Below are 24,094 nucleotides of genomic sequence, written 5' to 3' on the forward strand. Positions count from 1 at the left end.
TTTAGCTTTAGAAGAACTGAAATAGGGAAAGATACATTCAGTACAAATTCTTACTTAAAAAATCATGATGCAAGATGCCCTTTTGCTAGTCCCAGAGCAGAATGTCCATTTTATTTGGCATGAAGATCAGATAACTAAACCAAACTCTTTGCAGGCATGTGTAAAATATAGTAATTAATGATATATCCTTCCCTTGACAAGTGGATTCACTTTTGCAATTGACCATGTGCAACTGACCATGAATAATACAATGAATGACTCTGTTAGCATACTTCAGGATAAATCTACATGACTTATTGTCAGATACTGTGGCAGATCTGTGAAGCAAGTCTGACAGTCAACTTCTGTGGCAGAATGTACAGAACAGAAAAGCCCCTACAATTAATCTATTGCCAAAAATCAATTTATAGATCATATGCTTTTCTATTTAAGTTCAACTTTGATAGACACGGCTGTTTACTACTGCACTAAAGTGATGCACAATGATTCAATCTAAACTTTTCAATATTTAACATGGTTTGCACACTATAAACAGCTGCTCACATAATGTGGAAATTCTGAAACTTTCTATAAGCCTATATGAGCCTTGACTTGAGAAAAAAAAAAAAATGGATTGTTTTGTATGTATTACCAGTTTTTGACAAGCAAGCCAATTTTGCACTTCAATGAAGTCAAGATTGCAAATTTAGCATGAACTGAAGTAGCGTGCAGCAGCTGAGCTGAGATTCATGGGAAGGGGATCATCAGCACAGCAATATACAATACTGAATTTACAAAGTCAGTCATCTTGTTACAGAACAGAGAGCTGGTAACAACCACAGTGCATATTCCCTATGATAAGGCCAACCTAGAATGTGTAAAACAAACAAGTAGCATTATTTAAAAGTCACATGCCAAGTCCTGGGGAGAATGCAGCAATGATAAAAGCAATTACCAGGCATCAGGTAACTTCATCCTTAGGGCTGTAATATAAGAACGTAAGCACAGCGAACACTGCAAGCTGTGAGAAATTCTTGTGTTGGTACAGCCCTGTAGCACTCAAGAGCATCTTTCTATAGCCTGTTAGTGCTCAACATAACAGCTTTAAATCAGTCTCTGCAATTTTAAATTGCTTCATAGTTTTTATGATGGATACATCCTGTTGGGATGTAATTCAAAATAAGTGGTTCCTACTGCCTAAGCTAACAGACAGTAACACTCAGCACTGAAAATCCCCTTCATAAGTTTTCTGGCCGCTAGGAAGCTCAGCCATCATCAACTGCTGATAAACAGGTACACATTAGACCTAGAACCATGTATCTGCAATATAATTCAGAGGCATTCTTCTAATCCTCCTCAGCACTCTTTGAAAAATAGTTCGCCAGTCCTGAGATTGGATATATAGATGGTTCTGAAGACCTACACCAGTCTCATCCTGCAACAGACCTTCACAGCAACATTGTGCGAGGTCCAAAGGCTGCTTTTGCACCATTTGTTTACTTAAACAGAGAGTTCATCGCTGCAAGCCAATAGATTTTCTAGGTCCTTAGCAGATTTTTGACACAGGATAATCATTAGTGCTATCTCTCTCTGGGACAGAGGTGGTACAGTATTTAAAGCAGTAGCTTCTATTTTCTCAGGATAAATTCACAGCAGAATTTACAAGTTACAACACCACCATCTGGTACCAGTCTTACTGAAAGAGAACTAATGCTTCGACGTTCAGCATGCTGCTGTCAAAGCTGGAGACACGTGTCCTAGGTAGGATCACAGCCTAAATTACACACCTTTGCAAAAGGAACTATCCAATTGTACCCAGCACTTTCAGCTCTGAGCTTTTTCCTGAAACTAGATAGCTAAGTCACACTTTAGAAAGACACAAAAAGACTTTGGCAGTGACCAGGATGGGAACATTGGTTTGGTGATAGGAGACCTCTTCTGAAATCTGCCCTGTCACAGGGGTATCAAAAGAGGCCTTCCACATCTTACGCACTTTCCCACCAGGCTACTGGATATTCTACAACAAGTGGTCCTCATTCCTTGTCACAGATGTTGCAATCTGCCCATTTCAATCTCTCCCTCCCACTGCAGTGCATGCATGGACAAACCGGCTCCAAAATCCACTCCTCTCCTTCTCACTGTCCCCACATAAATTATTTCACAAGAGCAGCTTCAACAGGAGCTTAACGTCCCACAGACTACCTAGTAGCCTGGTTACTAATACAATTCTACAAGACAGAAGGGTCAGGACTGAAGCCTGCTCAGACTCCCCCATAAGGTTTGTGGGAGGCTGTATCTAATAGCCATGCTGGCCATTCAGATGAAACAGTGTAAGTATTTTTCCACCTAAGATGTGTGGCAAACGCTTTGGAAGCAGCAATTCTGTTCTGTACATGCCTACCCAGGAAAATCTAGTAATCATGCTTTTTAGGTGCCTAATCACCATTTTGGATACTTAACCTCCCTGGGAAGAATAAAAAAAAAAGAAAGAAATGAAAACACAACCAACCAACCAACCAACCAAAAAACTCCACAACCAACCAAACCTGAAAAGGGTCAGGTATCACAAAGTAATTTAAAAACTGCACAGAACAATTTTTATTGTTTACTAGAATAATCAAGCATATAACAAAGAGGTGTTAATCTAATGAAATGAAAAGGAAACAGTAAATAAAAATCTGTATGCTTCAACGTTAATTTTGCAAGACTAAGATTAGAGCTTTCCAGGATAGTACACAGGAAGGTCAGTGATGTGCTGTATGAAAGCATAGGTTTCTTAAACTGAGAGATCTCAACTAATTCAAACAAAAATTCATGCAAGAATCAGAAGGCTTAAAGCTACCAAAAGTCTGGCATTACTTTATGTTTAGCAGCAACATGAAAATTGTTTGTGTGGTAATCTAGTAATATTTTCCTATTAAACTCTACCATAGCGGTTTTTGTCCTTACCATTCCTTCCGCAGAAAATGGTCTGTTCTTCTGGGAGGACATTAGATAGCCTGCCAAATTCACACCATATGACATTTACCAGGGAAGTAGCGTGTTTTCATCAGCGTAAATAATGCTGCTTGTCCCAAATCCCACTGAGTCACCGTATTGCCATGCTGCTAGCAAATGCACAAGTTGGAGGAGAAATCTACCATGGTTTACTATTACACTGTACAGCCAGTCAATCAAAATCCTACTGCAACAGTACTAGAGATTTTGTTTTGCTTTACAGAGCCCTGGAATATGACCAAGTAAAGCTCCACCTGCCACAAAATACAGTGAATTCTAGTTCACGGCTTTAGCAGTGCAAAGAGCAATGCAGATTATTAGGAGAGAAAGAAATGAGGGGAGAGAAACTATGAGAGCCAGTGCACCATCGGTGCTCCTCATATTGCATTCTGAATCATGCAATAGGAGGTAAGAGCAGCACTCCATTATATGTTCTACTATTTAACATTTTTATTGGTGACATGGACAGTGGGACTGAGTGCACCTGCAGCAAATTTGTCAAAGACACCAAGCTGTGTGGTGCTGTTGACATGCTGGAGGGAAGGGATGCCATCTAGAAGGACCTTGACATGCTTGACATTGAGCCAATGCCAACCTCATGAAGTTCAACAAGGCCAAGTGCAAGGTCCTATACCTGAGTTGGGGCAATCCCAATCATAGATACAGGCTGGGCAGAGAATGGATTGAGAGTAGCCCTGAGGAGAAGCACCTGGGGGTATCAGTCAATGAGAAACTGAACATGAGCCAGCTCTCGCAGCCAAGAAAGCCAACTGTATCCTGGGCTGCATCAAAAGGAGCGTGACCAACAGGTCGAAGGAGGTGATCCTGCCTCTTTACTCTGCTCTCATGAGACTCCACTTGGAATACTGTGTGCAGTTCTAGGGCCCCAAACATATCAAGGACTTGGACGTCTTGGAGCAAATCCAGAGCAGGGCCACAAAGATGCCAGAGGGCTGGAGTATCTCTCCCATGAAGACAGGCTGAGAGAGATGGGCTTGGTCAGCCTGGAGAAGAGAAGGCTCTGGGGAGACCTTAGAGCAGCTTCCAGTGCCTAAAGGGGACCTACAGGAAATCTGGAGAGGGACTTTTTACAAGGGCATGTAGTGACAGGACAAGGGGGAACGGCTTTAGGCTGAAAGAGGGTAGATATAGGTTAGATATTAGGAATAAATTCTTTACTGTGAGGGTGCTAAGGCACTGGAACAGATTGTCCAGAGAAGCTGTGGTTGCCCCACCCTTGGAAGTGTTCCCAGGTTGGATGGGGAGCTATGTGGTCTATTAGAAGGATGGAACTAGGTGATCTTTAAGGCCCCTTCCAACCAAATAGCATTCTATGATTCTCTGACAGGCCCAAAAGTACATGTGAAAGACAAGTGAATTCAAGGCTATTAAACAGACATAATTAGAAGAACCATTTTTCAAAAACTAGATGCCAAATAAACCTATCCACCTGTATGATGCTAAAGAGCCATATACTTGTATAGGGTTCCTAAGGACTGGTGTGCACAATTTTTGGAGATTTATTTATATCATGACAACAATGAAAGAGCTGAAAGCAACATTGGGAGAATAAATCTATTAGGAGAGGTCATGTGGTAATCAGCTGTCAAGGTGCTCTGTTTAACATCTATGAAAGGAAGAAGAACAGCTGATCAGGGACCAAAACCCTTCATTATTTTCTATATCTTTCAATTTTTGGTGACCTTAAAGCTGTAGTTAAATTTGCTTCAGTGGTTTGCTGAAAATGCCTTGAACACTCATTGCCTCATAGATTTTCCCAAGCCTCTCAACATTTATTTCTTCCGACTCCAATCTTCCCAGTGTAAAAATGAAATCAGCTAGAAATCTCACACACAGCTGTGAAACTCAATTGCAATTTGATGTCATTGGGTTCACTAGTACTGAAAACTCTGTATGGAGGGGAAACAAAACTGAAATCTGAATATAAATACAGAAAAAGGTTTAAGCAGAAAATATGAAGAGCCTTGTACTCAAAGGCATCATTTCATAGTAATGATCATAGGGAAAACTATGAAATCCCTGACAATAAAAATTGTCAGGGATGCTGAGCAATCTGAAAATCTTACCCCTGTCACCATTCAGGTTTGTTCTGAAGTGCTGTTTCTGAAATGCTGTCACATATGTTATGAGTCCTTAACATTTGCCTCTTAAAAAAAAAATAAAAATAAATCATTAGATCAATAGCCCTATCTTAAACCTTGCTACTGACATTAGTATAAAAATAACAAGAACGCGTATTGTTTATTCTAAGGACAAAACTATAAGGAATACATTTTTTTGGAGCATGGTGGAGGTTTTTTTCCAGTAGACCAGCACAACAGCACAGGATGGCATTTAAGCATATATTTAGAATTAAAGACATTACAGTTTAGTATTTTGTAGAATAACCACTTGAAAGATTGACATTACTGAACTTTGGTCTCCAAAATAAAAGCCTTATCCTAGTACAATTTAAATTAAGTCTTCCCGCAACTATAGGGGGAACACTGTCAGCTATTTGAGCATCAGATGAATAACAGCCAAGCATATCCCTCATATTCCCTTGCTTACTATTGTGGTAGTTCATTATAATACTTATAGAAAATTGAAGAGTGAGCAATTACCACACTTGCTAGCAAGGGGTGGAGGAAATATCATGATTTTTTGTTTAGTTATAAATCAGGTGGTTAAAATAAACTTCTGGGGTTTTATGAATATTAAAAAAAAACAACAAACAAACCAACACCCCAAGAGACAAACAGAATCACCCCAAAACAGAAAGAATTTCCATTTTCTTATATCAATATGAAAAAAAAACCCTCATTCCTCAACTTTGAACTGCAACACTTTTGTTCATTTTATCAACAGTCAGCCGTTTTTTACCTTCATTATAACTGAATTCTGGAATTCAATGTATTTTACAACACAGTTGTCTCAGAATCTAATCCCAAACCTAATCCTACGTTGCATACTTCCAGTAATTACTCTGCTCACTTTGCAGTAGGCAAATGATTCTACTTCCAGTGTAAATTTATTCCACAACTCAGCCATGTTAAAGGTAGAGCAATATTGGGTTCTTGGAAAGAGACCAATTTTTTTAATATAGCACTTTAATTTGTGCTATTTAGAAAGACATACAATGTGAAATATTAAGAAAACCATTGTAAATTGTACACCACACATTTATGCCTCAATTGTATTGTTTGAGCACATATTTAGCTTTATACACTGTGAGTAGTGTCATTTGTTGGGTGGGACTGCCTGAGTCTAGAGAACTAAGTTAAAAAAACCAACAACAACAAAAAAGAAGCAATCAGAAGGGGAAAAAAAAAATGGGGGATGGGGAGGAAAACACAACACAAAACATTGTACCTGGGCATCATAGTTAATAAGATATTTTAAGAACCAGTTTGTCTTTATTCTATCTTCATGTCTCCAAGCATTCAAACTAAGTCACTGCCACCTTACCCTAGGTAGTTATTAGCTCCCATCTTTCAAATAGCATTGGTATGAAATGTGCTAGTTGTTTATGACCTGCATCCACTCCCATCCTACCTAACATGATGCTAGCATATTACGACAGTAAATAATTGATAGCAAAAATGCTGACTAACAGAACAAGAGTGACAGAAAATTGTTCATGTCAAAGAAATTATTCATATGGCACAGCAGGTTCCCTTTGTATGGTCCTGTCCTTACATCTGCATGAACTCTATAAGCATTTCTTGAACCTGAAGCCCTTCATTAGGATCTGAGTTTTAAATGTCACTGCCCTTAAAAAAACCTGAACCATAACACCCAAGGCAGTGATGAATCAGTGAAGAAGCAAAAAATTATTATTATATTTAAAAACTGAAATGCTGTTCCAACAGCAGAACTACTCAAGTCACACAGAGGAGGTAGGCTATGCATCCATATAAGTTCAGCAAGCAAACCATCACCTTGTGGTCCAAGTACCACCAGTAAGATCTAGCTGCTCTTCAGGTAACTCCCTCCACATATGAGGGAAGAGGGCTTAGCTCCACTTCTCTATTTGCTGGGACAGAGGAAGATATTTTTTTACTAGTCCAAGGTAGAAGCAAAGAAAAAAAAGCAGTACTGCTCTAGATCTGGTACATTTATGCACCTCTCCATTACAGAATACGTCTACATAGTCAAAAAGAAGTTTTGGTTCAAAGGTTAATATTTCCACTTTCACTTACAGTCTAAGCCTTAGAAACAAGAGTGTGTCTGCTGCTGTTTCAGCATTAATCAACTCTGGGGAGTAAGACCAAAAACAAAAAAAAAACAAAAAAAAAAACCAAAACAAAAAAAAACCCAGCATACACATGCACTAAGAGAAGTATCCAGCCTATAGCCTCTGGATTGTACCCAGCCCATAAGAGCTATTTATCCAGCTGAACCCTTACTCTGGAAGTCAGGAGATGAGGCAGAGAGCTGGGCATGAGCTAGATTAATTGCTCCAGACAAATTATTCTAGACATCTGCTCATCAAAAGCTGCCAAAGGATCCCCACTTTCCTCCCATCCCCCATCATATCACTTGAGTCCTGTCCATCATATGACCACAAAGCCACAGAAAATACATCTTGACTACATATAAAAGCACATATGCGTGTTGCCCACATGAAAATGTTTCTTGTAAACTTGCCAGGTACATGCCAATCACATATTATCCTACTAAGGAGAGGAGTGCACGCCTACATGGCAGTGAAGTTTAACCCTTCAGTTCCTCCATTAGATGCTATGTGGCTTACTCAAGACAACATAACACTTAACTGTCTTCAAAAAATAGAAATTTCAGAATTACAATCTACTTGTGACTGAGTTTAATGAAATTATTCCATTGAAAAGGGTCTTCTGAGTCTGAACTGTTTTTTTCCAAGTTTCACACTCTTTTAAAAACAACTAAGGTTGAAGCTTATGTTAACAGTGTTTAGGAGCCTGTTTTTTGAAGACTACCTTTCAGTAGCATTCTTCATCTCCAAAACTGGGTAGGTATTAACTGTATCCCAGATGAAACCAGGACATCTTTAAAAATAAACTTCATAGGAATACAGTGAGAAGGAAATCGTGCAGAAGCATAAAAATAGACACAGAAGTCCAATAACAAACTATAAATCATTCATTTCCATCACACACTGACTTGCACGACATTTCTGCTCTTACTAAAGAAAGTAGTTCAGAACATTAGGGACAGGTTCACAGAATCACTAGGGTGGAAAGGAGCTCTGGAGATCATCTAGTCCAACCGCGCTGCTAAGGCAGGGCCACCTACAGCAGGTTACACAGGAACGTGCCCAGAAGGCTGTTGAATGTCTCCAGAGAGGGAGACTCCACAACCTCCCTGGGCAGCCTGTTCCAGTGCTCTGACACTCTCAATGTAAAGAAATTCCTTCTAACCTGAAAGCATTTTAACTTGTTCCAAAGACAACAAAATCACATGAGACCATGGTGTAAGTCATCTGTCTTGGCTTAGACAGACTCCAGTATGGTCTCACTGTGTGTGACAGAAGGGATGAGTGAGGCTGTCCAAGTTCCTTGTGAACTCAAGGCAGACCTAAAGCAAGCTTGGACATTACTCATGGGATGTCTACTGCAGAACTGCACTCTTTACGGTGACACATTAAGTTTGTAGCAGAAAGTTATAGGCAACAAGAAGAAAGTTGAAGTGAGACAGGGAGAGGAGGAGGGTAAAGAGACGTTGCATAAGACCATGGCTAAAACCAAATCAAGTGATAGAGGGGGACACCTGCATATACAGGCACTACAGGCTCGCTCCTGCCACCCCCAACCAATTTTTTGTTGGAGTTAATAAAGTTCAGATTACTTAGCTAGTCTCCAAAATTCTTTTAATGCTTACTGTAATCAATACATTGATCCATCACCCATCATGAAGCTTCAAAAAATTAAATACAATTACACAAATGAATAACCTAGAAAAGAATATAATCCACATTTGCTACAGTAAAGATGTACTGGTTGCGGTGAATATACAATATGAATTAATATGTCCCAAATCATTTGATCGTAACAAGAAGAGTTGCCTTTGATCCCAGACAACTGGAAAAGTGTTTCTTATCAAAAAGAAAACACCACCACACCACCAAGAATTGTAATTAACGTGAGTAATATATGAACTGATTCAGTATAGAAAACCCACTTTAATTCTATGGTCATAAATCAGTCACATACATGTTAAAAAAGGACTTCCAATTATGTGCAATTTATCTTTATTTTACCAAAATGTACTATTAATATACCTAAATTTCTAGTACTATCGAATAGTAAAATCCCTATGTTCTATAGGGAACCCAGTTTCACAGACCAACTTGCTCCATCCCAGAAGCCTTCTAGGACAATCCAACCACGTTACTTGAGGTAAAAAATAAATAAAATTAAAAAGCTAGTGCATGTAACCACCCAGTAAATAATGCAAAAACAAAGCCCACAAAATTAAGCCCTTAAAAAGTATACTTTCACCTTGTTTGGTTTCCTTAACAGCCTCAACTGCTCTGGATGTTTTGTTTTCAGGGCACCTACACAGATGGGACCTCAACCATGAAAAGCCAGTGCAACCTTCTGTATGCCAGTTCAAGGCAGGCAAAAGTACAGGACTACGAGGTGTAAGAGAGGGATCTCTCCCCCTCCAATTTTAGAAGATCCAAAGCAGGTTGCAAATGGTGAGACATGCACCAGAAAAAAAAAAAACATGGTCCAGGTATCTGATCATCTTTTTTCCCAATTTACACACATTTCCCTCATGGGCTAAGTAAAAATTTTGAATTTTGGAATACTGACAAATTTACCAGACTAGTCAAAGTCTCTCTGAAAAGTTTCAAGTTTAACATAAAACTTTCCCTTGAGCTCTGGCAATTGTATTGCTAACAAGAGAGTTGCTAGTACAATAGTGGCAATGTACTACAGACTGTTTTTTAAACATAAACTGGGTTAATATTTCAAACCCTATCATTTAGCTATGGAGATGAAACTTGTAAGAAACAATGATCACGGATTACATGCTACAGGCAGGCTATTGTCCTACATTCTTTGCACCACAAATTCATAGGGAAAATGAGATTCTGTTAGCTCTGGTATATCAGCACAGATTAGACAGTATATGTGCAGGGGGAAAAAAAAAGTCAGATTCATAATAAGGCATAAGAAAATTCTATATTAGTCTTTCATAAGCAAAACTAAACATTTTAAGGAAAGGACTATATTATATGTTAGGTTGGAAAGCAGAGTCTAACATGCATATAAACTTCTAACAAATTAGAACAAGTTAGCTTCTGTTCTGTGCAGCAGGAGACCAGAACAGAAGTTATCCTCTACTTATGGAAAGGACTGCATGGTAGCTAAGTTATTATAACAGTATCCGTGTTCTCACCGTGTACTCCTGTCCTGGAAGAGCAAAGACTCAAGTCTTAGCATAGGCATAATTGAAGAAAAAGCCGTTAAAAAAACCAACAAACAAATCCGAACAAACCAACCAGCAAACACACACAAGCGTTCAACGTACAATCAACATTATTACTCACTCACATGCTCACAACATTAATATGTAACCCTTCAAGATTTCTCCTTGAGGGCTTTCAAAATCCCCAAATCTGTAAGCACACGACTACTTTTATCACAGAATAATTAATTAAGCAGTGGAATGGAACTATTCACTTCACATTTTACCAAGCTCTCAATTTGGATGTATTCTGTTGTTGCTGCTGTTAAAAAACAAAAAAAAAAGGGGGGTGGGGAGGGGGAGCGTAGGGGAAGAAATAGAAAGAAGAGTTTTTCCAAAACATGTACAAGCGGCTAAGCATGATACAAGACTGACACAGCAATTCTGACCATGAACCAAAACAATTTTTTAAGCCTCTATAGTTGCTACCTGAGAAAACTACTATTTTTTCCTTTTGCTTTACTCAAATCTTCTAAATAAACCTAGGATGAAACTGCTTGTATTCCTATGGACTCAAGTGAAACCTGACTATCACCAAAAGCAGTATTTATTAACTCTCCTCAGGAGTGCATGCGATACTAAACTGCATGCTGTACAATTAAGAAGTTAACACAAACTAATGGCACTAATACCTCTTTGTACACAGCCAACTCCACGCTACCATAAACATACTTTTTCTTGTTCCCAGAGTGATGAGTAACACACTCTTCAGGAGCACATCCATGCTTTTAAGCAGAAATGGGAGCTAACAGAACAACACAGCCAGGAGATTGAAAGCAGTAGCACTCTATGGTAGGACAGCAAAGAAGCGAAAGAAAAATGAAAGTGGGAGGACAGCAGCTGAGCAGCAATAGCAAATGGAAGGGGTGGGAAGGCAAAAAAAAGAGCAGATGAATAGGAAAGGAGACAAATGAGATATGAAAGAGACAGAAGACAAAATTACCAAGAGTCAGTCTAAAACAGCAGTTCTTAAATTATGGCTCAGCCAAAGGAAACTACAAAGTCAGCCTGACAGGAAGAGTAAATTACATTGCTGCTGTCAGCATCTTACTTCTTGAGTGGTGTTGCCAGGAGTCAGCCATGGCAAGGAATTACCGGCCTACCGCATGTCAGTGCAGGTGCTGCAATAACTTTGTTAGCTAGGTGTCTCATTAAGAAAGAAAACTCTGAATATGCAATATACGCAATGAAAGGAGAACTGTGATATCTAAGGAAGTGCACCAAGGTATTCCTGTAGTGCCTTAGCCTATTTTAATTAGAGACATTAGCTACGTAAGATATCATGCTTTCCTTATAATATGCAATACCTTGGTCTATATAATCAATCCAATCAGACTCAATGTGCAAAAGGGAAAGAAAGTTTTCTAAAGATGCCCATCCTAACTGACCTTTGCCAAAACACAACTAAATATCAGAAGAGACTGCAAGTATGGATGGACACAACCTTCTTCTCTCCTGAGTTAATCTAATAATGCAAGTAAGAATTAAGTCATGTTTTACATGTTTTCATCATTTAATATAGTGTAGCATTAGCCTTCCATTAGGTTGACTTACTAAATCATTAGCTCAGAAGGAACCTGGAAGGAAGTTAAAGGCCTGTTTTTACCAAGAAACTGTACCAGAAAGATAAAGTTAAACACAGGCTGAAAACCTACCGTGAGTGTCTCTTCTGTACTTCTTTTTCTTTGTAGTGGAGCAACTGGAAATTCAAGAAGGGATTTTACTGTCTTCCTTTTGGCTTTTTCCATTTGAATATTAGTAAAATAGTTGACAGCAGCAAACTCAATAAGAGCAGAGAACACAAAGGCAAAGCAGACTGCTATGAACCAGTCCATGGCAGTAGCATAGGATACTTTTGGTAGTGAATGTCTTGCACTGATGCTCAGTGTCGTCATTGTCAACACTGTAGTTATTCCTTCAAAGAAATAAAGCAAAAGCATTGCTGAATATGAGTAAAACAAAGTGAGAATAGGCAAGCAATTTCAAACACTTTTAAATTGCTCAGAAATCTCTCTGCTGATGATGAATAGTTCATTAGATTTAAGTTATGGCAATAATCATATATCTATAAGCAGCTATGCATACAAAACAGTTAACCAGATTTTTAAAGGAGGCATGGAAAGCTGTGACATCAGCAGATTATCTACAGTTCAAATGAAGAAAACGTGGAAGCCTTCATTTCACATTCTTTTTGTGTCAAGTTCGGTATAAATTCTTATTCTTATCTCTTAAAACAAGTTATTTTATAAACATCTGAACATAATTTAAGTTGTTAAATCATGTCTGTGCTCCTCAGGCTGCAGCAAAACTATGATCTTTCCTGTAATGGGTTCAGAATGCCACCTATTAGTCTGTGTCTTTTCCTCTGATCTCATTTATAATCTAGGTGCCATTAAGTCATGGCAAATTATTTTGGTGCTAAGGAAAACTAGAATATTATGTTAGTAACTCTGTTCATTAAGAAAATATCACCTTATTTTTTAAACCCTTCTGCTACTACTCAACCAATGAAATTTAATTAGAATTTAATCTTCCAAAAAGAAGAACTTTTTAATTAAAATATACAGGCATGAACACTGAACTCAAAATATGCCCACTTCATGGGAATACTTCAAGTGCAAATAACATGCTGTATAAAACCAAGGTATGGGGTGGGATTTTTTTTCCTTTTTCATCCAAATTATCCCGTATCATGCAAACATAATACCAAGAATATAGTGAACACTGCATAAGTCCTACCATGATAATGGCAAGACTGACTACAAATGGAGATGTCTTTACTCTTATGAAAAGCATACTGTATCCATTTTAATTCAAGATGAAATGCATATGCTCAGAAGAATTAAAAGTAATTACGAGCATAGTTTCCAACAGGATCTTCACATACCCTATTCCTTAAGCAGTGGTATTGCATATGGATAATCTAGTATGAAAAAGTTTCACCTAGACACTGCCATACAGAGAACTGGACACAAAAAAACCCAGTCCTTCCTACTGAAGAAGAAAAAAAAAGGGAAAAAGTAATAGCCAGTTTGTGAAAGCACAAAGAATAACTCGGAGCAAACTCAGCGGGATAGAAACACAGATGCAAGCTCACAAAACCTTCTTCAGTGGGAAGGTGTTGAAAAACACATCACTAAAAATATTTAAGTCTGAGTTAAAAAAAAAAATAAATATGGAAAGTTATTTTTTTTTCCTGGAAGAGACCCATTCCTGATTAGCCCTATCCTTACTCTCCTACCTTTGTCCACTAAGGAAACAGCTTGTCTGAATAGTTTTTTTTAAAGACATTTGTTTAATAGATGTAATAGGATGAAGTGACTTGAATGGACAACCATTCCCCAAATAGAAGGAGAAGCAGGCAGGCCATAACAGTATCACAGTTTATTGCCATATTCTTTATCAGTCGATGATTAAATCATTCTTCTGGGAGACTTACAGTTGCCACTGCAATTGCTCTTTAATATGTGCCACAGGGTTTTACAGGGTAGGAAATCGGTTCTGGTAAAAAAAATATTACATATACACACGAACTGCAAATATTCAGAGCTAAATACTTGCAAGCTTCTGCAATGTCCGATGGAAAGATCTTTTTTTGGATAGCCTCTTCTCACAGTTCCACTAGAAAGCTGGTACTATAGCAGGTGTTCTCGCTTCATTCCTATCTCTTGCCTATCTTTTCTTCTAAGAAAACCTTTAGAAAACAAAGTCCCTGTTGGAATTTATCAGAAAACTCAAAAGATACTTTTTAGCCATACTTTAAGCCATTTGCTTTCAAAGGCATTTTAGAGAATTATCTGTAACTTAGTGGATGTCCAAACATCATTATTTGTTTCCAGTGTGACATATGTATATAATGATACTTATTACATCTATTGCTCTATAATTTGTACATTTTCAATTATCACATTTTGTCTGTAAATACAGATGCTACCTTTCCAGTTCATAGGAATACTCCCTTCAAAAAAAGTTCCATTATTCAACATCCCTGCAAGGGCATGTGAAGTGATATACTACTTTGACTAATGTAATGCTCAAGTTCTGAGCTAGTATGGTTCTTATTAGGTTTGCAGGTTATTTCTCCTATAACTAATCATTAACCTTGTTAATTTGTGATACTGAGCAGTGTTCTGACTCCACTTATGTTGTTTGAGCTGGCTGTCACGTAGAAACATTAATTCCCATCATTCCTGCCAGCATCTATCTATCTATAGAAAGGCTTTTTGTAGAACATTCTCTTCCTGATTAGTCCTGTTTTAGGCTACAGTACATTATAAAGTCAAGACATTGCTCTATAAAGACTCCTTTTAAAAATGTTTTTATCCTACTTCATTGTTAGGAATCGTATTTCCATTTAATGTCTTCTGCTTTGTCTTCCATCGAAGCTTTTTTGTTTTCATTTTCAGAGTCACTGTACCATCTCATTCAAGATGTATTTTGAGGAAGGCAATTTTAATATCTTGCTATCATTTTGCTTTTTGAATTCATTTTTATAACAGCAATGGCAAAAAGGAGAGAAAAGCATTAAACACAAAATTACAGGAACAGGATCTAAGCCTTACTGATAGCAAGCTTTCACTAATGACACAGATATAAGACGACATCGATACATCTCACACACTCCCAATCAAATTGTTTTAAAATAAGTAATTACACTACTGTCCACTAAAGGATAAAATTGTTCTGGATGTGGATTAAGGACTTGACCGTATTACTCAGGTCTTCCCAGTTTTCTGGGATTCTACCCAAGCAGGTAGAATCCCCCGAGATACATAGCCATTTGCCACAGGCAACCATGACACCCTTCAGGTTATACATTCCAAGTTTCTCTTCAAATTCCAAGGATTCACAGAGCAACATTCTTCATACATTGACAGCAAAAATTTCTCTGAATTTATATGATTCCCTTGTTTCTGTACTAGTATGGAGGCAGTATACCCCAATGCACTAAAAAGGCCTATTCTAGTGAAAGTCAATAAAGCAGTACAAGAAAAAGGAAAAAAGAAATAATTACCAAACACAGTTCTAGCTGGAACAGATTCCTTATTTATCCAAAATGAAACTTGAGAAAGGATCACGGTCATAATACATGGGATATAGGTCTGAATCATAAAATAACCCATTTTTCGTCTGAGGTGGAAGTAAACTGTCATAACAACATATTCACCTAGAAAAAATATGTAAGTAAAAGAAAATATTTTTCTGACTGTGCCAAAAATTTGTGTTCAGAATAACTGTTTCAGATTATCAACTAGTATTGTTTAAGCTGATGCTATTCATACCATAGAAAGATATGTTCCTTAAAGTCAAGAATGAAAGTTTTAAACAAATACCCTAGAAGCAGTAGATCCTAGCAGTGGCATTCAGAAACTGATATCCAAAATACTATAAATGTACAGCTAATATTGGATTACATTTTATAGTATTAGCATGATTTTAAAAATTCTCTTAGCAGCTGTGCATGAAAAGAGCCCAAAGACACAAGCTACCTACCCACCATCGTATCCCTAACATTGTGGTACCTATCTGCCAAATAAACAACAACGATACACATTAAATGTTATGGAAGCATCTCAGCTTTTTACTAGTTTTATATGTCAGCACCACTATGGTAACGAAACAAATGCAAAAATCACTAATAAGAATTAAAAATACTGTACCTTTATCTAAAATGTTAACATTCGTATTAAACAAAAAAATAATTGCTGATTCATCGTAAACTGAACAAACTGTCTAAATAAAGCACTACAGAATGAGAATTTTGGGAACAGTAAGGAAATTCTGTGGTTAACTCATAATAATCAATATGCTGAGAAGTAAACCGCTAGTGTATTGCAAAATGCTGTTTTATCTTTGAGAAAAACATCCATAGAGCAATACATCAAATATATTTGTTTTATCTGCTTCATTTTGACTATCTCACAACACCCAAACTTGCTGATGCTTAGTAAATTATTCCAAATTTTAAAAACATTTTGCTAATATGCTTGTTTATCACCATACTGCTCATCAGTGATACTTCGCTCATTTCAGATGCCTGTAGTTGCCGTTTGCTTTACTTCTTACAGCACAAATCAGCAGAAGTATCTATTGTGACTAATGCATTTCTGCCTATCCTTATCTGACTAGAGGGTTTTTATGGCTTTAATAATCCATTCTGTATGCTTGCACCACCAAACAAAGGAAGTCTTTTGCACATAATGTGGATACATTACTGAGAAATTACTTCCTCACCCAGGCATCCTCTTGACTCTTTGAACTGCATTTTAAGCAGTGATTAAACGCTTATTTTGTCTCTTAGAGTAATGATCTCATTCTAGCTTTCTGAAAGACCATAGCAATCTACTGTAATGAATCCGCAAACAATCCGAAGGACAGAAACCTAATTCAGATTTATGTCCTCAGCCCTTCATCTATACCCTATGACATTCAGTAGAACACCTTACAAGAAGGAAAGAAAGAGATTTTGGGCAATGTTACAGGGTTAGTTTTACCTCAAGTTGATTTTTACTGACGAGATTCCTACCTGTAATAGATTTAATGGTTTCAGTGGATACCGTATGCCCAAGAAGGTCATACTGAACTAAACTGGAAGACTCCTCAGGAACTTCCACTGACTTCTCAGGTCCTTTTGTCCAGGTATAAATCATTTCACTCTTTGGATAAGCATCTACAACACATCATCAGTTTGTGTAAATAGGAAACTTCTTCTCACACCTTACGAAAAGCCCAATCCAAACCTACTGAAACAGTAAGACTCTCACTAACAACTTAAGAATATACCCTTCATATTAAGTTAGCCCCAAAAGCCACTCTCAGAGGAGAATAAATAGCAGCTAAAGTCATACATCAAGTGTTACACACAAATTCACTGTGAATGTGAAGTCTAAACATGAGCTCTTTATGGATTGGCCCTTATTGGGCATGTAAAGTTTATCATTAAATTACTTTGAAATTTTTATCATTAAAATATACTAATTTATAAATAGAATATGTATAAGGAGGATACATTTTGGAGACTAGGTGCACATTTTTTACAGAAAAGAATGATTATACTAAAAACTATAGTATAATATATTATATACTAAAAAATACAATATACTAAAAACTTCAATATTTTAAACTTGTGTTTAAAATATTTGCCAGAACCGGAGGTCAGTAAAAAAATCACAATAGCCCAAAAATAAGCACAGCCAAAGAAACATTTTACATTTAATACAAAAGACACAACTTAGGGCTAGCATTCAATCCGTACACAGCTCAAACTCCTGTTACAATTAAGTTAAATCAGTCTTGCATTTGAAATGGCTACATCTTATTTCAAGTTTCACTGAGGAAAATTCAGGTTAGCGTCAAGCACAATTTCTGCTGGCTGGTGATTCTGCCTTAAGAAATATGCCTGTGGAGAAGCACCCACTACTGAAGCTCCCGTACAGAACAGCTGATACCAAGCCAGATCTGGCAGTGCCTAGTCCCCAGTCCCACCATAAAAGGGATGAAAAACCTTCTCAGAGCAGTGTCTTTAAAGCCCCCTTTTGACTGACTACCCAGCTGTGTAAGCTAAATTTATGCTAAGCAAATACTATGAGGAGCTTCCAGCCATTTCTAACCTCACCACTCTCGGGTCAAAGAAAACAGACTAATATCTAGGCACTGACCATGTAAAGCAGAGGTCCATGACTGAGGAGGCTTAGAAGAGTGACCAGATAGTTAATGTAGTGCACTAACCATCCCCAGTCTCAGAGGTCTCTGCTGTGAATTCAAATTGGGGAATCATAATTACCTTGGTTGTTAAGCAGTATGTCGCAAAATGTTCCTGCTAGTCAAAGTTTGGAGATTATCCAAAAATCTGCCTGTCTTCAAAGCAGAAAAGGGAAGTTACCTGCTCTAAGATTCTTCTCATCAGTCTAAAAATTATCTAGTCTAAACTTGCCATGCAGAATCCTGTTACAGGCCATGGGTAAAGATGAAATCTCTGCACATAACCTACATATCTACCATAGCATGTCAATGCACCTCCAATGCAGAGAAAATCAAATAAACTCCTTCCCTAGGTGCCTTTCACCGGGCTGTTGTAAACTGAGATGGATCCACCCTCTTTTTCTTCTCCAGAAATCTTACACTTCACTGAATATCTACCTAAGAACTGAGAACAACTAGGTATTTAAAGCAGCTGTGTAGCCAGAATAGTGGGGTAGTAGCTGAATCACAGCCCAGTTTTCAGTTCTCTGCCTGGATTTAATTTTTGAGGCCCTAAATAAAATTCCCAAGGAAGTTAACAGGAGTTTTGTCTGCATAAGGATTGTGTATCAATATTCAGAAAGTTTAGTAATTGCTCAAAATCTACTTCTACTATTTAAATTCTGTAGTTACAAGAAATTTCATAATTGCAACTTACAACTCCCAAATTTGAGAGGACAAGCATGACCATCCATGGGAAAATCCACTAATCTCATGGGACACTCTGCACTTATTGTAAGCCTATAATGGAACAAATTAAATAGTCTCTGGTTGCCATTTTGTCTAGGCAGCATAACTTTTGCATACAATAATTGTAAGAAGCCAAACAAAGAGATGAAATACCTCATTGTGTATAGGATGGTGCCATTTCTCATTATTCTGAAGAGTTTATTTGGGGCTGTCATATTATGTGCAACAGACTTTTTCCCATTCCTGAAGAAAGTGTCAGGAGTCCACACCTTCGAAACCATCAAGTTGTTAAGTCTTAAAATTTCAATAGGGCCATCATATTTTAATCTTTTGTCTACCCATGTCTGACGGAAGAAGACATCCATTGTATATTCCTGTATTAAATTTGCAGAAAAACAAAGATCACATTTGCTTGTGTTTCCTGTAAATAAAGAAATCCCTCAGAAGCAAAGAAATCAATAGTAAAGAAAACGCTAAGTCCACCATACAAACATATTTACAGCAATTAAGGTGTGATATGTACTCCTTAATAGCTTAATTTTACATATTAGTCATATCAATAAATTGCTACACATATTTAATCATTAGGGAATAATTTATCTAATTAGGTTACAGGAAGAGGGCAACTAAATTTGTAGTCAAGCATAATATAACCAGAAACAAAATGATGTCTGACAATAAGTGTCAATAAATTCTTAAAGAAAAGGCATCCATGGATTTTCTGCTGCTGGCTAAATTACATGACAAACAATTACTTCCATTTTAAATTTAGGAAAGAAAATTTAATTTCAACTCATGGAAAGTAAGCTTTTAACTGAGGAAAGCTAAATATTTCCTTTGCCATGTTCATAAAACATGGATAATAAATCACATATACTCTTACATATATACACATTTGGTTTTAACTACGTAAGTATCCCAGTAAATTCCCCAGAAAAGCTCCAAAGAAAACATGCAAACAACTACAGAACTGCTGACACAGGCACATCATGGGAAATCATATGTGAATGAATGGACAAAGGAATGCATTTCTCACCTTGGGAAGCTAAAGCATGTCACAAAAAAAAAAGTCATCATGTGGCATAGAAAAACCTTTAACTCCTTTCTAACTTACAGCTGTGATTTTGGTGTTAAGCCAATGTTTTCCAACTTCATTTGAAAATCTTCTGCATGACGTTACCTTTGAAACTGCTTGTATGACCATATCTGTTCTCACCATCAAGGAGGAATGTCTACTAGTGTAGTGCACCTCAGAATTATGTCCGTCTTCCATGGTTGCATCCCCCACTTTGGTTTATACTTAATCTAAGAAAAGTCTTATCTACTTCTTGCTGGTGCAGCTCATAAGTAGCAGTTTCTGTTATTAGCTTCTACGTGACAGATTTTGTAATATAAGATTTTGTAATATTTAAACTGTTTTCATTACACTGGGTACCAAAGTAACCCAGCTCTAAAAAGACATTCTGATCACCCCCTGTACCAAGACTGCCACTCTTCACTATTTCAACAAGTTTCAAGAGTGCAGCCACATTCAGATCACATTGGGTCACTAATGGGTACATTAACTAAATTACTCTATGATTCTATGATTCCAAAGCCAGTTCCTGGATCCCTGACTAGCCTCGGCTGTAAACTTGCCTTTTGCCACCTTCTTACCTACCTTCAGTCCATGTTCTCACTCCTGCCTTCTCCAATAGAACTAATAATTTCCCATGCAGTACCATGTCAAATACTTCAATAAAACCTGAGATACTGTGCAGCCCCCATTTTAGATTTGAGGCACACATTACTGAATTTCTCTGGGACCAGATTCTTGTACCCTTGTCACACTGAACAGTATCATACTGTACATTACAACCACTGAAGTAGTAGATGGATTTCAATGTGAGACTTCTGTCATGAATGTAGCCCTTGGAAAAAAAACTCTTGCTATCACATATCTTTCCACATGATAGCACCAAATCAGGTGCACCACAAAGTGCATGACAGTACTGCATGGCAAGAAAAGTTACTGCCTCAAAACTGCCTTTCCCCTAAAGAAGTTCTGTTCAGCAGATATGGCTATGTTACTTCCATGGGATTTCTTGGATACTCATAGAAAGAGAAACTACTGTATGATTTAAGATTATACCACTGGATTATGGAAGCCGATGAGCATTCTGCTGGATTTGACCTCAAATGAATGCAGATGCTATTCAGGCACAAAAAACAGTACATGCAAATGTAACATTTCTGTAACTATTTCATGCATGTCACTTTGATGTTTAATTTCTGCAGACATTTATGAAAACTCTTTATCAGTCAAACATTTGCTGAAAGTGATGCTAAAAGGGCACAAAGATCAGCAAAGAGTATTCATCTGAAATGAAAACATCAACAAGTATTTGTGAAATGATGTCATTATTATTCCCCTGAGAATAATACAAGCTTCAGAAAGGAAAAGCAATTTCAAAGATATTACACATTTTCCCCACAGTAGACTGACTTAGATGCTCCCCATGAGGCCTGATTCTGCCTCTACACCAGTTTGTTTTAAATCCTATGATGTGAATTCCTTAAGCCAACCAAAACCCAGTGAAAGTGTGACCAGAATCAGGCCTGATGTATCTAATTATAACCTGTAAATTAAGCTGTTACTAATCTTGCCTACATTGCATGATTGACAGAACAGTACAGATGAAGCATCCCCCCCCCCCCCCCCCTTAGTGCAGTTAATGGTTTCTCAGAACCAGGAAATGGCATTTTAATCCCAGAAATACATACCATTTCTACATCAGAAACAGGTCCAAAACTGGTGACATATATATCTGTTTTGACTTCAGTAACAGGACCTAATGTATGAAAAGGAAGTGAGCAAGAAAATTTGAATTTTGCAGGTCAACAATCCCCATAAAGGATCCTGATGTGTGAACAGTTACTGCTTTGAGGGTTCTGTGGACAAGCAAGAGCAAAATGCAAACACAAGTCATTTCATCTAGTAACAAGCGCTGCTCAATTACCTTTACCACATAAGTAAATCAAAAGCAGAATTTCCATGCAAATCCCCATCCAGAAAACCAATGTTGACTCAACAGATAAGAAAACAGATGCCAAAGAATTAAAAGGCTCACTGAAAACACCACACTAATTAACCACAAGCACCAAATTCAGGAAATCCAGATTCTCAAAGGTATTTATTACTAACATTTGGTCCTACTGGTATTAATGGGACTACAGATATTAGCATGCCATGCACTGGGCAATTCAGTAATGCAGGATCAAGACTGGCACCCATATACTGAGATGTCCTTAACTGCTTTAACATTAACAATATAAATAAAAATTTGATATCTAAGCTTTTTTGGGGGTCTGAACCTAGGTGCATATGCTATTACAAAGCCTGTCATGAAAGAACTGGTAATCTCAGACACTGTTAAAAAGAGTGCTCCGAGCAGTGGCCTTGCACTTTCACAGCTGGATATGGCATGGCAACCATCAGAGAAAACAGATTCATTTTAATGTATCATTTTGTTTACTACAGGACAAAACACCTTGAAATTTCAGATGGACATTCACTCTACAGTCCCCCTTAAACCAAAGAACACATGCACTAACTAATTTCACTAGAATTTAGGTCTGTGCTGAATGTAAAAGGCTAGAAAGCTGCTAATCATTACCAGCTATTATGATAACTCTGCAATCAAAGCATTAGCTAATGGTTTAGTTCAGATAATTAACTCACATCATAAACATATCTGTTTGGGAAAAAAAAACAACCTGTGATATACAAATTCATAACCACAGTTTTGAAACCCCTACAGCTCTCTTCTACAGAGAATAATTGGCTTGAGTCTCCTAATTCAGGCATTATCATAGTATTTGCAGTCTAAAAATGAAAGGATGACTTAAGACTGTTAGCAGCTGTTTCTCTCTAAGAAAGAAAAAACAATATTAAAATAAAATACTGTTGACAGATGTCACCAAATCAAACAGTAAAGGAGAAAAAGAAATAAGCAACTGGAAAACAGGGAACCCATGGTTCTTGCACCTAGAACAAGTGTTAAACTGTGAAAAAAAGGTAAAATAAAGCCATATAAAATTATGTCAGTAAAAAGTTTGCAAGTTTCATAGAGAAGAACAACTATGAATTTTTAAGCTAAATGTCAAAAACCAACTTTGCTGGAAGTTAACAGCTTCACAGAAAGACATTTTTATGAGATAAAATCTGAAAGAAATTCACCCACAAGAGTTGATTGCTCAGTGGTACCTGGAAAGTCAGACAGTTTGGCATGACTGTCTTGAAGAGGCTTTAAGAAGAAACTCCCATGTTCCAGGTAACACCCTTTCATACTGTGCTGTTTGTTTTGCAATGGGTTGCTCTCTAAACATGTCAAACAGAAGCTGTGCTCCTTCTATAAGTAATGAAGTGTTCACTAGGTCAGGGAAATCCATGAGTGTTTAGACCACTCATTCTTCTGATAACATAGTCCAGTGACATCTCCTGAATACAATTATTTCTGGAGAGCAGAACTGCTTCAAGAGATTAGAAAAACTCGTACTAAAGCTGTCAAGATACCAAAAGTGAAGACATTCTTCTGTATCATTAGAAAATAGGCAAGAAAAGCCCAATCATACTTGTACATAGACAGAAAAGATCCAATCATATCTGACCTCCCATAATCACAAGACTGTAATTTATCTAGGGTTGGTTTAAATATATAAATATTAATTTCATCTGAACTTGAAATATTTATGAAATCAAAGTTCTAGAAAAACAAAAAAGTCATTTTCCCATGTAGCTCTAATAAGAAAATGCAGGAATATTGCACTCAGTTCCTGTATCCGTTTCAGAAACTGCTTTGTTAGTTCTAAGAAACTAAATATGAATATTCCTCAAACCTTTAACTGCTTTCCTCTGGCAATACCTTATTTTCTTTAGCTCAGAGAACACTGTGATGTTATAATCATATCAAATTAAGCAATGGGGCAGATTTTTCCCACAGGCATGAGCTGCCTCTCCTCAGGCCTTAATTTCTTTTGTTTTATTAAATGATTACAGCTTCATGAGTAATAAATGTTCAGAGGCTTTTGCAAGTTCATTTTTTTGGAGTTTCTCAGAAAGAAGGGGAGAGCTAAGATGAAGAAGTTAATTTCCAAACCAGCAAGTCAATAACTTAAATCTATCAGAAAGCCTGTAGCAGGAGCACAGGACTAAAACTGTGCTTGAGTTCATTCTTCAGTTAACTGCTAT

The 24,094-nt window shown here is 37.3% G+C and overlaps 1 protein-coding gene across 4 annotated transcripts in view; it reads right to left on the reverse strand.

Annotated features, from left to right (window-relative positions):
* Positions 1–24,094, reverse strand: part of GABRA4 (gamma-aminobutyric acid type A receptor subunit alpha4) — a 41,716-nt gene that overhangs the window by 10,171 nt on the left and 7,451 nt on the right. For all 4 annotated transcript variants that reach the window (XM_061471875.1, XM_061471894.1, XM_061471883.1 and 1 more), the window contains exons 3-8: positions 21,628–21,695; positions 19,018–19,238; positions 18,833–18,915; positions 16,961–17,104; positions 15,449–15,601; positions 12,090–12,349 (exon numbers count right to left, since the gene is read on the reverse strand). In XM_061471875.1, coding sequence (XP_061327859.1) covers positions 12,090–12,349; positions 15,449–15,601; positions 16,961–17,104; positions 18,833–18,915; positions 19,018–19,238; positions 21,628–21,695 — 929 coding nt within the window. The remainder of the gene's footprint in view (positions 1–12,089; positions 12,350–15,448; positions 15,602–16,960; positions 17,105–18,832; positions 18,916–19,017; positions 19,239–21,627; positions 21,696–24,094) is intronic.

This window comes from Pezoporus flaviventris, unplaced genomic scaffold, assembly GCF_033815535.1.
Source record: "Pezoporus flaviventris isolate CSIRO_AGI_PZ_B2104156 unplaced genomic scaffold, CSIRO_AGI_Pfla_v1 ptg000002l, whole genome shotgun sequence".
Lineage (NCBI taxonomy): Eukaryota > Metazoa > Chordata > Aves > Psittaciformes > Psittacidae > Pezoporus > Pezoporus flaviventris.